The sequence below is a fragment of the Marmota marmota genome, unplaced genomic scaffold (genome assembly GCF_001458135.2).
Source record: "Marmota marmota marmota unplaced genomic scaffold, marMar, whole genome shotgun sequence".
In the NCBI taxonomy this organism is placed as follows: Eukaryota; Metazoa; Chordata; class Mammalia; order Rodentia; family Sciuridae; genus Marmota; species Marmota marmota.
Window position 1 is genome coordinate 29,313,768 of NW_025999990.1, and position 14,377 is coordinate 29,328,144.

Consider the following 14,377-nt stretch of genomic DNA (forward strand, 5'->3'; position numbering starts at 1 on the left):
AAAAGTTGTAAAAAGAGCATCCATGCACTGGGGAATAACAAATGGTATAGTATATGTGTGATTAGAGTCTGTGAAAGAAGGGGTTGGGGTCAGAAAATAATAATACTTGAAGATGTAATGACCCAAAGATTTGCCAATTTGATGGAATTATAAACTGATATATTCACTGAGCTCATTAGACCAGGAAAAAGAAACATGAAGTGATACCAAAAAACATCATAATTAAATTGCTCAAAATGAGGATGTATTAGTTTTTTGTTGCTGTGAATAAATTACTTGCTGAGAACAACTGAGAGGAGGAAAAGTTTATTTTGGCTCATGGTTTCATAGCTTCGGTCCATGGTTGGCATACTCCATTGCTCTGGGCCTGAAATGAAGTCGTAACATGGTGGCAGAAGAAAACGGCTCTTCTGGCAGCCAGGAAGCAGAGAGAGGAGCCAGGGACAAGATACAGTCCTCAAGGGCACATCCCTAGTGACCTACTTCCTCCAGCATCACCTCGCCTAGCTATAGTTAACAGCCAGTAGTCCGTTCACATTATTAATTCATCAAATGGATTAATCAATTGATGAGGTTACAGCTCTCATCGTTTGGTCATTTCCTAAAAGCCTTTCTGAACCTTGCTACATTGGGGACCAGGCATTCAACATGAACTAGGGGAGATTCCAGAGCCAAACCATAACAAGGAATAAAAAATAAAATCTTAAAAGCAACCAGAAGAAAAAGCCAGATTACATACAAGGAGCAAAGGATATATGTCTACTTAGAAATAATTCAAGTGAGATAAAATACTCAAGAAAAAAATGTTAAAACTAGAATTCTGTACCTATTGCAAATGTCTTTCAAAAGCAAGGACCTTTTATGAAAAGCAATCTGACGATGTCCATTCTATTACAAGAAACCTACTTTGCATAAGGAAAACACCAGAACATGTGCAGTCATAATTATTTTAGAATTCATAGCAGATTGATGATAAGGTGAGTTCCTATCAATAGGAGAAATAGACTCCCACAAACCATCAAGCAGCCACTAAAAGAATGAATCAGTTACTTAAAGGGTTTTCCATATGGTATTATTGTATAAAAAGCAAGATTCAGATAATGTGTATGATATCCTATTTTTACATAATAAACAGTCCCTGAAAAAAGAATAGAACAATGTCAACGTCAGGTCTTTCAATTTGTTCTGACTTTATGTGGTACCACTCCCAAGAAACTCAGGTCCTCCTGTTACCTTCCCCCAAATTCTCTGACAAAGTCTATGGGTAATGGGACAGCCCAGACAGAAGGCCTAATCCATCAATGAGATCAGGAATTTATGGAATTTTTTGGAAAATACTACTTAATAGTATGTTTGAGATGAGTTTGTTTGTTTGCAGCAAGTGAGGACCAGCCAGAGAAACCTCACTTTGACTCTCGCAATGTGATATTTGAGCTGGATTCATGCAGTGGGAATGGGAAGGTTTGCCTTGTTTACAAAAGTGGGAAGCCAGGTAAGAATCACAATGGGATGCTGTAGTCTTCTAGTCTGGGTGTGATCTTGCCTGACTACTTGTCAGCCATCACACAAAAGGCACATACCTCCCTGGCTTCTTGAAGTGCTTCTAGATTTTCTGTGTGGCAAGACTTAGAAAGCCCCTTTGGCCCTCTCTAGCACCCCCTGTAGGCTAATTTTTAGTCTTCTTTAGCCATCTTCATATGTGAATTACTACAAAAAAGTCAACAGATAATAGGTGAGATAAACTAAAAGAAATAGCCCTTCTGTTTATAGACCCTTCACTGCAAGCTCATACATTTAGTAAACATACGGGAAACACATTATCTTTTTTTCATACTTCTGTATCTAGGCCAGTTAATAATAATAAAACCTGATTTATTAGACCTCAAAATTCCAGATGGGAAATCATGAGAAAGGGGGGCCAGTGGTGGATAGTGAGGCTCTGTGCCCTTGAGCATAACTGCTACCCCCTCCCCCCACCCAAAGGCAGTTGAGACCTTGAGACTGAAACTACAGAACTGGACAAGGGCAAGCCATCTTCAGTAGATGGGGGGAGAATGTACAGACACCAGGATTTACCTCTGGGGGAAGGAGAGATTATCTCCAGCTTGAAGAATCTTTGCAAACAGATTTTAAGCTGCATCTTGAACTATAGTTGGAATTAGATACTGCAGGGAGTGGCAAAAACCATGTCATGGAATTGTTATTCCAAGTTGGTGCTCTACATGAACCATCTAGGGGATGTAGAGATGAAACCTGAAGGCCAACTGCTCTCTCTCATGCAGAGCTTGGAAAGCCAAGCAAAGAAATTGAGACATAACGTTGAAGACAGTGGTCTATCATTCTGGATTACTTAGACTGGAGAGATTCAAATGAAAATGTTTTATGACCATAAGCAGTTTTGAAAAAGAAAGAGACCAGATAATGTGGGCCTCTTAGAGAGATGTTATAGCTGTATAGACAACAGATGAACCAGTGAGCTAATAAGATTGAAAGGTCAGAAACAGGTGTAAGGCAGGAGCTGGTATGATAATGTCTCTGTCACCCAGAACATCAGAGACTCTATTATAGTAGTTTTTCACAGCATTTCTGGCTCCCAAGAAAGACCTCCAAAAAAAGCCTGAGCCACTCATTTGCCTCCATCAGGAAAGTTGAGACCACAGTGTGTGCCCAGCAGATAGAAAGAGGCTGATCAAGAATTTGTAAAAACGGCCACTGGAGAATGTGACTAGGAGGTTGGAAAAGGAGAAAATGGAATTTTTACCTTATTTTATATCCTTTACTATTGAATATTTTTAAATCGTGAGTATATATTGACTAATTTATGGTTACAAGGAAATAAGTGTTTACTTACTTCCTTTGTCTACTATTTTAGCATCAGCCCAAGACACTGAGATCTGGTTTCTGGACAGAGCATTATACTGGCATTTTCTCACAGATACCTTTACTGCCTATTATCGCCTGCTTATCACCCACCTGGGCCTGCCCCAGTGGCAGTATGCCTTCACCAGTTATGGTATTAGCCCACAAGCCAAGGTAAGGACTGGGAGGGGGAACACCTGTCATCTCAGAGTATGATGTGTATCAGAAACTTCTGAGGAAATGATTATATTGCAGATTCTCAACTTCCCCATTTAAGTGGTCTGGGGTAGAACCCAGGAAACGTGTTTTTAAAGCAAGGCGTCTGATTACAGTGTTAAGTAGACAGTGTCACATAATATTGATCTAGTCAAGTGACTCCCAACATAGCTGACCCTCAGAATTACCTGGGATGTTTCCATCTTTGATTGTTACTAGGGGCTTACATCTAATTGATTGTTTTGGATTGGCAAATATATGTACTCAAAAGAGTGCAAAGTAAATCTCTTTTTCCTATTCTCCCAGTGTACTTCTACAGAGGCAGCCATGGATACCAGTTTATGTACGGTTCCAGAGATACGCATTGCATATAACACATGCAAGCATATGATTTTTGGTTCCTTTTTGCTAAATCACAAGTATAATGTACTATTCACATTGTTCTTTTCACTAAACAGTCCATCATCAGTTGAGGTAGAGCTGCCTTGTCCTAATGACTATTGAGTGTTCCGTCAAATGGATTGACTCATTTATACTACACATTTGGGCACCATTTCAAACATACAGATGACAAGTAATACTGATACAATCCCTGGTTTGAAAACACCCAGTGTGGCAAGAAGAACTTTTGACTAGAATGAGCTGGTCTGGGCTCCTTGATGGTAGTTTCTCACAGCACTAAATTAGCAGGAAATTAGGGACTCATCTCTGGCACTATATTACTATGTTTATTGAGAAAGCTTCATTTTCCTCAAATATCCCATACTGACACCTTCCATCAGGTAAACATTGTGAGTTGGTTGTGATCAAAGAAAAGTCAATAAATGAGAATGCCCTTTGCCCTCAGCAGCTTAGAAAGCCAGTAAGGAAGAGAGCACTAACACATCTTCCATCAGGAAGGCTGCACCAGCCTCTTGTCATACTTCCCCTGGGGGAATGGTGCTGGTGGGGAATGCTACTTCAAGGGCAGGTGGAAGGACACTGGTCCCTAGATCAAGAAGAAAACAGCATACTCAAGGTCTTAGTTTTCATACTACATTTATTTAGAGGTTATTAGGGATGCCTCATAAAGCAGCATTGTGTCTGGCCAAGTTTTCACTTTGCATAAATAAAGATCTAATAGATTATTCAAGGCAGTTTTTCATATCTTATCTGAAATGCTTGGGACCAGACATGTGCTCAATTTGGCATTTTTTTGGATTTAGATTTGTGCATGGATTTTACCAATTGATACGAGTTTCAGATTTTGTACTCTTGTGTCCTCAGCTTTCAAACCCTATGCCCCCACTAAAGAGCACAAAGAATAGCATTGTTCCTTTGGATTGTGACCCTCTCTCCCAATTCTGCCTTCTAGCAATGGTTCAGCATGTATAAACCTATCACCTACAACACAGATCTGCTCACGGAAGAGACCGACTCCTTTGTGAACAAGTTGGATCCTAGCAAAGTGTTTAAGAGCAAGAACAAGCCCTTAATTCCAAAAAAGAAAGCGGCTGTGCAGCCTGCAGGTGGCCAGAAAGGGCCCTCGGGTCCTACTACCTCTAAACCCTCCTCTGGACCTGGAAACCCTGTCCGGAAGTGAGCACCCCCACTATCGGCTCTCCACCAGCCCCACAGCAGTGATTTCCATGCACTCATGGCCCCAACCTCAGATTTTGCATGTAACTGTAGGCATCTTCCCAAGTAACCAAAATTTCAGCCATTTTATCCACCCCCTGCCCTCCAACATTAGCCAGGGGTTGGAAGGGCATCCTGAGTTTTTATCCCCAAGAGTTCTTCACAGTGGGTTTTTCCAGTTCCTGCCTCCAAAAGCTGTGAATTTAAGTTCTTTAAGGGACCAGAGAGGTCTATTGAGCTTTCCTTTCTATCTGTACCCAACCCTCAATCTCTTAGCTAGAAAAGTCCTCCAAAAAACCCCTGGTTTTGACCCTTGAAGCATTAGAACTGCACTGTTCAAACAGTAGCAACTAGTCACATGTGGCATAAAAACTTAAATTATATGAAAAATTCATAATCTCAGTAGCATTAGTCACATTTCAAGTATTCACATGGCTACTAGACTAAATATTGGACAGTAGAAAGATATGGAACATATTCTTTGCAGAAAGTTGTTTTATATATAATTGTTTTAAGTTGTCAGTGGATCTTTATTTATTTATATGTGGTGCTGAGGATCGAACCTAGGGCCTCACACATGCCAGGCAAGTGCTCTACCACTGAGCCACAACTCCAGCCCTGCAGAAAGTTGTTTTGGACAGCACTGCAGTAGAATATTTTCATACTCAGATTAGTTAATTTCTTTTGTTGATGATACCCAAACTTAATGGGTTGCAGTGTTTCATAAAAACTTTAGAAGATTCAATTGTATGTTCTTAATGAATACATTTCACTCTGTTCATTTTCCTTTAGTTTCTTAAAGTTTGCTTTCTATTTTGTGATGTTTACACATTTGCCAAAAATTTGAGATGTATTTCTGTACTTTAGTCTAACCCTTTAAAAGTAAAAACACCCAGGCATCATGTTGGAAAACTCTTCATAGAGTTTTAATGAAACTAGTTAATATTAACAGCAGCTTTCTACCTGCTGTGACTTGTCTAGTCCCACCCTGGTTTGTCATTGGCCATACTTAGGATGGGAAAGCCTTTATAATATGATGGAATTCCAAGATTCCTTTGCAAGTTTCCTGTAATTCAGAAATCATTTTCCCCATAGACACGTAGGGGTATTAGACCTCTAGCCAGCCCACATGTGCCTAATATTTGACACAAGATAAACCTGAATTTACCTACTATGTACATCTAATGGAATTTCTACAGAGTTGTTCAGGCTTTCAATTAAGAATGTTTTCTAACTTTGCAGCCCTGACAGTGGGCACAAGCAAACCTTCACTCCACTTCTCAGCAGGGAAATCCTATCACCCACCCAGCCTCAGGATCCTTGAGTGACTGTAGTTTTTTCCCTGAAATTCCAAAGGTTGGAAAATGTCATTGCTGAATAGTGAGAGGCAGGACCTTCTACATCTGTACACTTCAGTCCTGACTGGCTCACTCATTCTTTCCTGACTTTTCTTCCATGATTGCTTAGACTCTCTTCTTTGCAGACCTCAATCTGCTAATCAGTCCAGGGCTTTGCTCTTCCATGGCCCACCAGGGAGCTTAAAGAAGTCCCCACAATTGCTCACCTGCACTTCTGACACCACTTTGAGTATTTATGAAGTTTTAAATTTTTGTTTTGATTGCTGATTATAGTGATAGATATGAAAAAGAGGCTTTCAATCCCCCTCCATCTACTACTTCACACAGCCCCTGAGGAAAACAAGGTAAAGAGTTGGCCTTCAAGGATCATGGGTGCTTCACCACTGTTGTAATGGTTCTAAGTCTTGAAATACTAGTGTTCAAAAGTCTTTGGGAGAGCTAGAGACATGGCTCAGTGGTAGAGCACTTTCACAGCATGCACAAGGCCCTAGGCTCCATCCCCAACACTGCCCCCCCAAAAGAAAATACACATTAACAGCATATTCAGTTGCTTTAAATATGCCAGCATGACAGCTATTCTGGCTAACTTCTAATGGAAAATGTTTAAAATAACAGCACCTCTGGCCTTTGCAGTTCCATAGCTAACCATTTATATAATTCAGCGTGGACATTCAAATGTTTTTGTGTTTTTTTAACAAGTACATGACATGCCTGTGTCAAATTTTCCCTAATTTAAGTGTTTTACCCCTTTTAAATTAATTGTTTAGGTTATTACATTTTGAGCATTTATAAATGTGCAGCAATTCAAGGGAGGTCCAATTGCACCAGTCCAGCATTTGACTGCTTCTTCAAGACAAGGTTAGAAAGAAAATGAGAAGGCATGTCATTATTCATTGCCACAGATGTCCTTCCTATAGTACCCAAGGAGCCCATTGGAGGACCAGTTCAGTTTTGGTCCAGTTCTAGATTCCATAAGTGAAACAACAGAAGAACCAGGAGAGCAATAGTGCCCTTCAAACCAGTGGCAATCAATGGGAGTCTTCCAAAGACTGTAGAAGGAAGGCAGTTAGGATAAAGAAAAGCTCAAGACCTGCCTCAGAAGGAAGAGTGATGAAAAAGCAGAGCTGGTTACATCATATGCAGGACTCAGTACAAAATGAAGATGTGAACCTCTTGTTCAAAAATCAGAAAAAACTACCATTAAAGGCCCTAAAATGTGCTTTTCCTTTCTTCCATGGTTTCCTACAACTTGTTATGGTGATGTTTTCTGTTTGCTCCTTAATACTGTTATAAGGAAAATTAAAATTTTTAAATTAGTATGCATTTTACCATTCTTTTTTATATTGTGCATTTTAATTGCAAATATAAAAGCATTTACCCATGTAGAATCACCAAATTTACACAATTTCCTTTTCCCAAACTTATGTATGTGTGTGTGTGTGTGTGTATATATATATATATATATATATATATATATATATATATACACACACACATACTATGTGCATATGTATTTTAATCTTACTAGAACAGTAGAAAAATCACACAAAACTCAATCAGTATTTCCCTTCTTGATATGTGCACGTTTTAACACACTCTACCTCTAGCTTACTGATGAATACAGGACTTAAAAAAGGAAGTATGGACTGCTTTATGTTTTCCTTTTCTTCTTTATTATCTTTTTCAGCACAAGTAGTTAGCTAAAGGGAAACAACATGAGAAAGAATGTATATGATGGGGTTCCTTGGTTATTTGTGTTTCTTAGCGTACCATTGCCTTCTTTCTGTGTTTTAGCAAGTCTGGTTCAAATGGAAAGCATGACTTTGGAGCTCCCAGCACTCTGTATTCAGTTACATAAGTTTCACTGCTTTTATTCTGAGCTCTGCCACATTATGGATCCTCAAGAATCCTGTGTTCTCAGAGCATTCTAAAGGCTATCTGTGCATGAGGCACTAAGGAACAGTGGACAAACACATCCCTTGTTTTTTGTTCCATTATTGCAGCAGACTTCACTTACAGAACACAAATTCAAGGATAAGTCAGGCAAGAGCAGAAAACCAAATGTGAGGTCCTTCCAAGTGTGGGTTCTTGTGCAACTACACAGGTCACCTGCCTGTGAAGCTGGCCCAATATGGAGATTGAATTTGTTAAATGGGGAAAACACACCCAGGAGGTTTATGTTTTGAAACTAAAGCAATTAAAATGGCAATGTACACTCTAAGAAATCAACTGCCCAGGAAAAAGACACTATGCTGAAGTTACAAAAAAAATGAATGGCAGAATGCCTCAGTAAACATTGATGTAGTCAAAATTATTCATTAAGTTCCCTGTCGTCATGCTGCTTGCAGGGAGGTAACCAAGCCATGAATAGAGATGAATAAGGTCAGCTTGTGCGTGACATCCCCTAGAATCTATCCTTCAAAGCTATGCTCTCCAAACTTCCAAACATGTATCAGTGTCACTGGAGTCGTGTAGAAAGGAAGGTACCCAGATCCTACTCCACACCTGCTAAATCAAAATTGTTAGGCAAGGTTCCCAGCTTCAAGATTTTTAATCAACTGGACTAGTTTCAGTAGTGCCAAGTCTGAAACTTTGCTTGTATTGCATGGAGAATCCAGTAAGGAATATATAAAGAATGGAATAAACGGGATCAATGATCCTTTTTAAGTTTCTGCATAATGTATTTTTCCCCTAAACTTTTTATTATGGAGAGTGGTAAACATTTACAAAGATAAATAGTATATTGAAACCCTGCATCCAAAACCTACTTTTCAACAATTATGAAATCATGACCATGTATCTACACCCCTATTTACTCATCCAATTATAATTAATTTTTAAATAATTCCAATCTGTCAGTTTTCAATCTCTACTTTGTTTTAGATTTCAACAGTTGCTCTAGGGATTATAAATTCCTTTTTCTGTTCAATTCAGTAGCCACTCACAGATTTCCTGGCAGCGTTATCTGTACATTATACTCTTGTCCTTTTCTTACAGTTTATCAGACCCTGGGTAGGTAAAACTCCACATTAGCTGTGCTCTTTTTTCTTGGGATCCTGTGATGAATTTTCTTTTTTGGCTTGAGCCAACCCTGACTAGATTGTTTTTCTATCTGAGCATTCTCTCTAACATATGTAGCCTCCATTATAGTGTTAACTGTGATTATTAAAAGAGCTCGTACACAGGTAAAGTTAGTTAATTCAAAGAAGTTAGTACTTTCTTTCCCCCATTCTTTGTAATGTGATCCCAACTTTGTTTTCTATTTAACTTTCTATATGACCTACCCAGCTCTACTCTCCCTTTCCTTACAAAACACTAGCTTATATTGTGTTCATGTATGAATATGCCACAATAGATTCCACCATTATGTGTAATTACAATGCAATTTTAAAAACTGAGGGGAAAAAAACACTACCTTGTTCTCCTGTGCCTAAACACCAATAGTTGTGCCTTCACCTCAGAGCACTGTAAAGCCCCACCCCACAAAAAGGGCCCTCTTTGAGATGTAGTGCTTCATGTCAGTACCGTTCAGTGAACTTCAGTCATCTTACCTGTCTCTTCCAATGGTTGTTGAGATGGAGACTTGTACTACTCTGGAAAGCCATCCTACTTGGTATGGAGTCCCATTAACCATTAATAGATTAAACTTGAATCGGCCATTCAAATTTTTTTGCAAAATTCCAGAGCTGCCTTGTATTTAAGAACAATAGAAACAGACAACCAAGCAAAATTAATGGAGAAAACGGCCATAATAAAATGTATTACCAATGTTCTGAATATTTTGATATCCAGATATTATCTTGTAGACTACTTCTTGCCATTCTCACTAGCTGTGGCTCAAAAATCTTTTTTATCATACAGTGTATCTTCATTTGTGGTCTTGGAAATGGCATCTTTAATTATATATCTGTATGCTTCCTAGCATCTAGCACCTAGGCCCTATCTAGTACCTACCTTTGATAGATGTAGCAAGCAGAATGAGGCCATCCACCCAGATGTTTTCAATATCCAACTCACATGGATAAAATATGTTGTGAGCAGGCCTCCCAGACAACAGGAATGAAAGCAGTGAGGACTAGCCAAAGGGTGATCAAAGATACAAGCAGTCAGGCTGGTTTAATCTCACCCAATTGACTGTGTGCCACATATTTTGTGCCTAGAAGCATAGCTGACCATGACTATCCAACATGCAGCTGTCTTAAGGATTCTAAAAGAAAAAAAACTAACCAGCAACTAATGACACAAACAGGATGTATTACTTCCTTCTTGTGTCCTTAGGGAAAGATCTTCAGCACCTCTCATGCTCAATTTTTTTGTAAAATGTAAAATGAAAACAGAATGGCTATGAATTCTATTAAATATATATCAAGTACTCTGAGATGCTTTCAATAATATTTAATTATTTTTTAAAATCAAACTTAGCTTTCCCCTCTGAATTGCCTAGCAGACAAATCATTTTTCTAGCAAATAACCATCTTCTTTGACGTATTTTTATATCCTTACTTTGCAAAGTGAAGAAATTTCATACCTTAAGCAATGCAGTGTTCTTTTTACTTGTCTCTGATAAAATTATTTCTGATCAAAACAAAACCAGAAATGGCTTCAGAATGGTTGATAAACTAAAATTTTAATTTTAATTGGTAACTTCTTCACTTGGCTCTTGGTAAGTTCCCAGCTTTTTCCCCAGCCCTGCACAGAGTTGCCTGTATAACAGGTCCTCCGTGTGTATTTGCTGTGGTTGTATAGTTTCCTGTGGCTGTCATAACAAATTGCTAGGGCATACCCAATCAACGATGATCTCAGATCAAGGTCCTTAACTGAATCACATCTGCAAACTCATCTCCCTTACAAGGTAACATTTACAGACTTTAGGAATTAGGACCTTTGGGTGGCCATTGTTAAGCATACTATAGTGGCATTTGGTGGTACACCATCTCAGGGCTGTGAACACAAACAGTGGATTTGGGAGCTACAGACAATGGAGCTCACCAAAAAAGTGGCTGGAAACCAAGTCTTCTATTCCTGGCTCCTGCTCTTCTGCATACATTCATTAATGGACCTTAGAAGAAAAATAAAGTAGGTCTTCAACCCTTGAAGTCCCTGTGAACCTTACTCTCCATCTCCAAATTCCTTATATTTTTAAAACAGAAAGCAAAAGAGAGATTCCAAAGGAATCAAATCCCAGGAGTATTCAACAACAACAAAAATACTGTTTTGCTTTTTTTAAATTTTATTTTACCAGCATCCATATGGAGGCAAGGTGAAAGAATATCTATACTAATGACCAGAAAAATTAGCAACAGCATCTTACAAGTGTAAGGTACCATTTGCTTTGATGCCTCTCAAAGGTCTTTTAAGGGAACTTAATATCCTGGATTAAAACCAACAGAGGCAGCCAGACTAAGTGATGAGAGCAGAGAGGAAAAAAGCAACAGAAAATATCCTCCAGTTTCACTAAAAACTACCAACTATCAAGTTTAAAAATACAGTCTGATTTTTCATCCAAGCTCATGTATGACCTTTTTATTTTTTATGTGGCTGTATTCCCTCAGTAGAACTGAACAATCCAGTGGGAAGAGAAATGATCTAGAACAGAAGGTTCTAGAGCTACCCCACAAGCAGGGCTCACAAAGACTCTCCCTGGTACATTCTGAATACCCTGTGACACTGACCAATGGCACCTCTGGGTCCACTTCCTGTAGCATCTCTGTCGTGCCACTGAGTAGCACTTCTCTGGGTGAAGGAAAGAGGTGCTGGCAAGAGGTGGTGTCTCAGACCACTCCTGTGTTCCTCCCATATTATGGGGCTTGAAAAATGTTAAGGAACTCATCATTTTCTTCTGGATTTCAAAAGGCAGGAAAAAGATTGGCATCATTGACTATATACACAGCATGAGGAAGGCTTTGCACAAACATGTCCTAGTTGATCAGTAACTTTCACATCATCAAGTTAATGCACAGCTCAGTATCAGGATGAAACTGAGACTATCGTGCTAAGTGAAATAAGACAATCCCCAAAACCAAAGGCTGAATGTTCTAATATGAGGATTCTGACTCACAATAAGCCAGAGGGAGGGAGGAGTAGAAGTTCACTGGATTGGACGGTGGGATTGGGAAAAAGTAGAATGAATTGGACATTAACTTTCCTTTGTTCATATATGAATACAGGACCAGTGTAACTCCACATCATGTACAACCACAAAAATGGGAAGTTATACTCCATGTATGTATGTCAAAATTCATTCTACTGTCAAGTATAACTAAAAAGAATAAAAAATTTTTAAAAAGGAAGTTACCGATATCAAAATAAAGTCACTTTATGTCTAATAATATGGAGCCCAAAGGCCATGAAGGAGGGGCATTTGCACATTATACCTATACAAAAATAAAAAAGGGGAAAAAAACCCACAGGAAATTCTTTCTAAGCCACACTTTGCTCCATGAAACACACACAAGGACAGCTAGTCCACAAGGACAGCTAGCCGTACAAAGACAGCTATCCACCAGCATAAGAACACCTGCCTGACAGCCTCCACTAATGAACTGTCAACGCCTGTGATAAGACTCTGTAACCAGTACATGTACTTTTCCCTGCTGTCTTTAAGAGCTTCCTGTTGCCCCAACTTCCTCAAATGGGCCTCGCAGTGCACCATATAGCTCACCTTGGCACCATATCCTAGATTGCAGTACCCTTGCTACTCCTGAATTAGCTGTCCTGGAGATCCAGTCCTCTATTGTTTATTTTAGATATACAACAGTGATTTATAACCAGTTCTGTATTGGCAAATATTTGGTTTTCCCAAGATCTCAAAAATACCATCTTTAATCTCTGACCCCTACTCCAGGGAAGAAAAAGGGAAAAAAAAAAAAATACCTTGTGACTCAATGGCTTCTACAGTCATCTTCACATTAGAACCCAGGGGAAGGAGATGAGACATTTTAAACATTCCAAAATTCAGGCCACACTCCAAACCAACTATATAGCAATCTCTGGTGGAGGGACACAGATGGAAGTTCTCTATGCACCCAGGGGAGTCCAATCTGGAGACGAGGGTGGCAGCCTCTGCCCTATGTTACTTCCATTCTACAGTGAATATTTTCAAAATGCCATTCCCAATAAAAGAGACCCTCTTCACTAGCTGTAAGCAAGAAATTAGTTAACATTGTCTGTTAGAAGTTTTAATTACTAAACTTAATGTTAGATTCATTCCTTCTGAATGTGACCTTCTAAAGCAACAACTCTCAGAATGACAAGGGCCCATAAAAGAGCATCAAAGTATTTGTTCACTAATAGGAAATGCAAAGTGACAAAAATGCACTTCCTTCTGTTTATACATCACTATCCCCTGTGATAGTTTTCCATGTTTGTATTCAGTGCCAAGGTAACAAACAAATGCCCTCATAAACCACTAAATCAAGTGTGGAATATTACACATTATTTAGGACCCTAAGGGAAATTAATATTAACAACCATGTATCCTTTTCAATAAGGTGATTATTAAATAAACTCGATGGTCTATAATCTACAAACTTAACTTACAGTTCCAGGCTCTCCTTGGGTGCTTTCATCCACCAGGAATCATTTCACTAATCTCTGCTTGAAAAAGCTGTCTCTCCATCAGTGGTGACACTCACAGGAGCCTATGGTGTGAATATGTTATTTTGACTCTTAGGCAATACTACTGCATGTTATCTATAAATCATATTCCAGATGTAGAGGCACAGATGTTTTGAAGGTGAAGCAAAGATGGAATAATCTTCCAACCTCTGAAAACACCAACTGCAGTGTCCTACCTTTCCCTGGTTTTGGAGTCAGAGGTTCTTCATAGGGAACCATGTGACCCTGGGCCAAGGAGCTCCTGTTGAGGTCTCTATCACTTCCTGGGTACCAGGTCCCAAGTGTGTCCTGTAATTGCTGAGAGCCCTTCACAGTGCCTTCCTCTCTGGACACCTTAGGTCTTTAAAACCTTGAAAGCCAAGTTCTAAATGTAAAATTCTATTCTCTATAGATAGAGCTTTAAACTTTATTTTGGTGGTGACTTAGGTAAATTTTGGGGCACTTTTTTTTTTTAACACAAAAAAGGCAACAAAGTGAGTTGCAGAAGAGTTCAGATGTGTAAAAAGCCACTCAACTGTGCTCTTGCATCAAAACAAACCCTCAAACCTCACAGATAAGGTGGTACATATTAGGTTAATAGCAGGTAATACATCCTGCAACAAGGACTATGCCTGCTTAAATTAGGAGTGTCCAAGAGCGCATCACTGGTGCTACTCACTCTGTCAATGAAATGTCAGCCAAAGGGCCTGAAGGTCATTCCAAGCAAGGGT

At 39.2% G+C, this 14,377-nt stretch overlaps 1 protein-coding gene across 2 annotated transcripts in view; it reads left to right on the forward strand.

The window, feature by feature from the left end:
- The window catches only part of Tpgs2 (tubulin polyglutamylase complex subunit 2), a 34,661-nt gene extending 27,292 nt beyond the window's left edge, over positions 1 to 7,369 (forward strand). The window contains exons 5-7 of one of the 2 annotated variants that reach the window (XM_015482420.2): positions 1,379 to 1,492; positions 2,873 to 3,033; positions 4,430 to 7,369. In XM_015482420.2, the coding sequence (XP_015337906.1) occupies positions 1,379 to 1,492; positions 2,873 to 3,033; positions 4,430 to 4,657 (503 nt within the window). In that variant the 3' untranslated portion in view covers positions 4,658 to 7,369. The remainder of the gene's footprint in view (positions 1 to 1,378; positions 1,493 to 2,872; positions 3,034 to 4,429) is intronic. The other variant, XM_015482421.2, reaches the window with a different exon arrangement.
- The last annotated feature ends 7,008 nt before the right edge of the window (positions 7,370 to 14,377 follow it).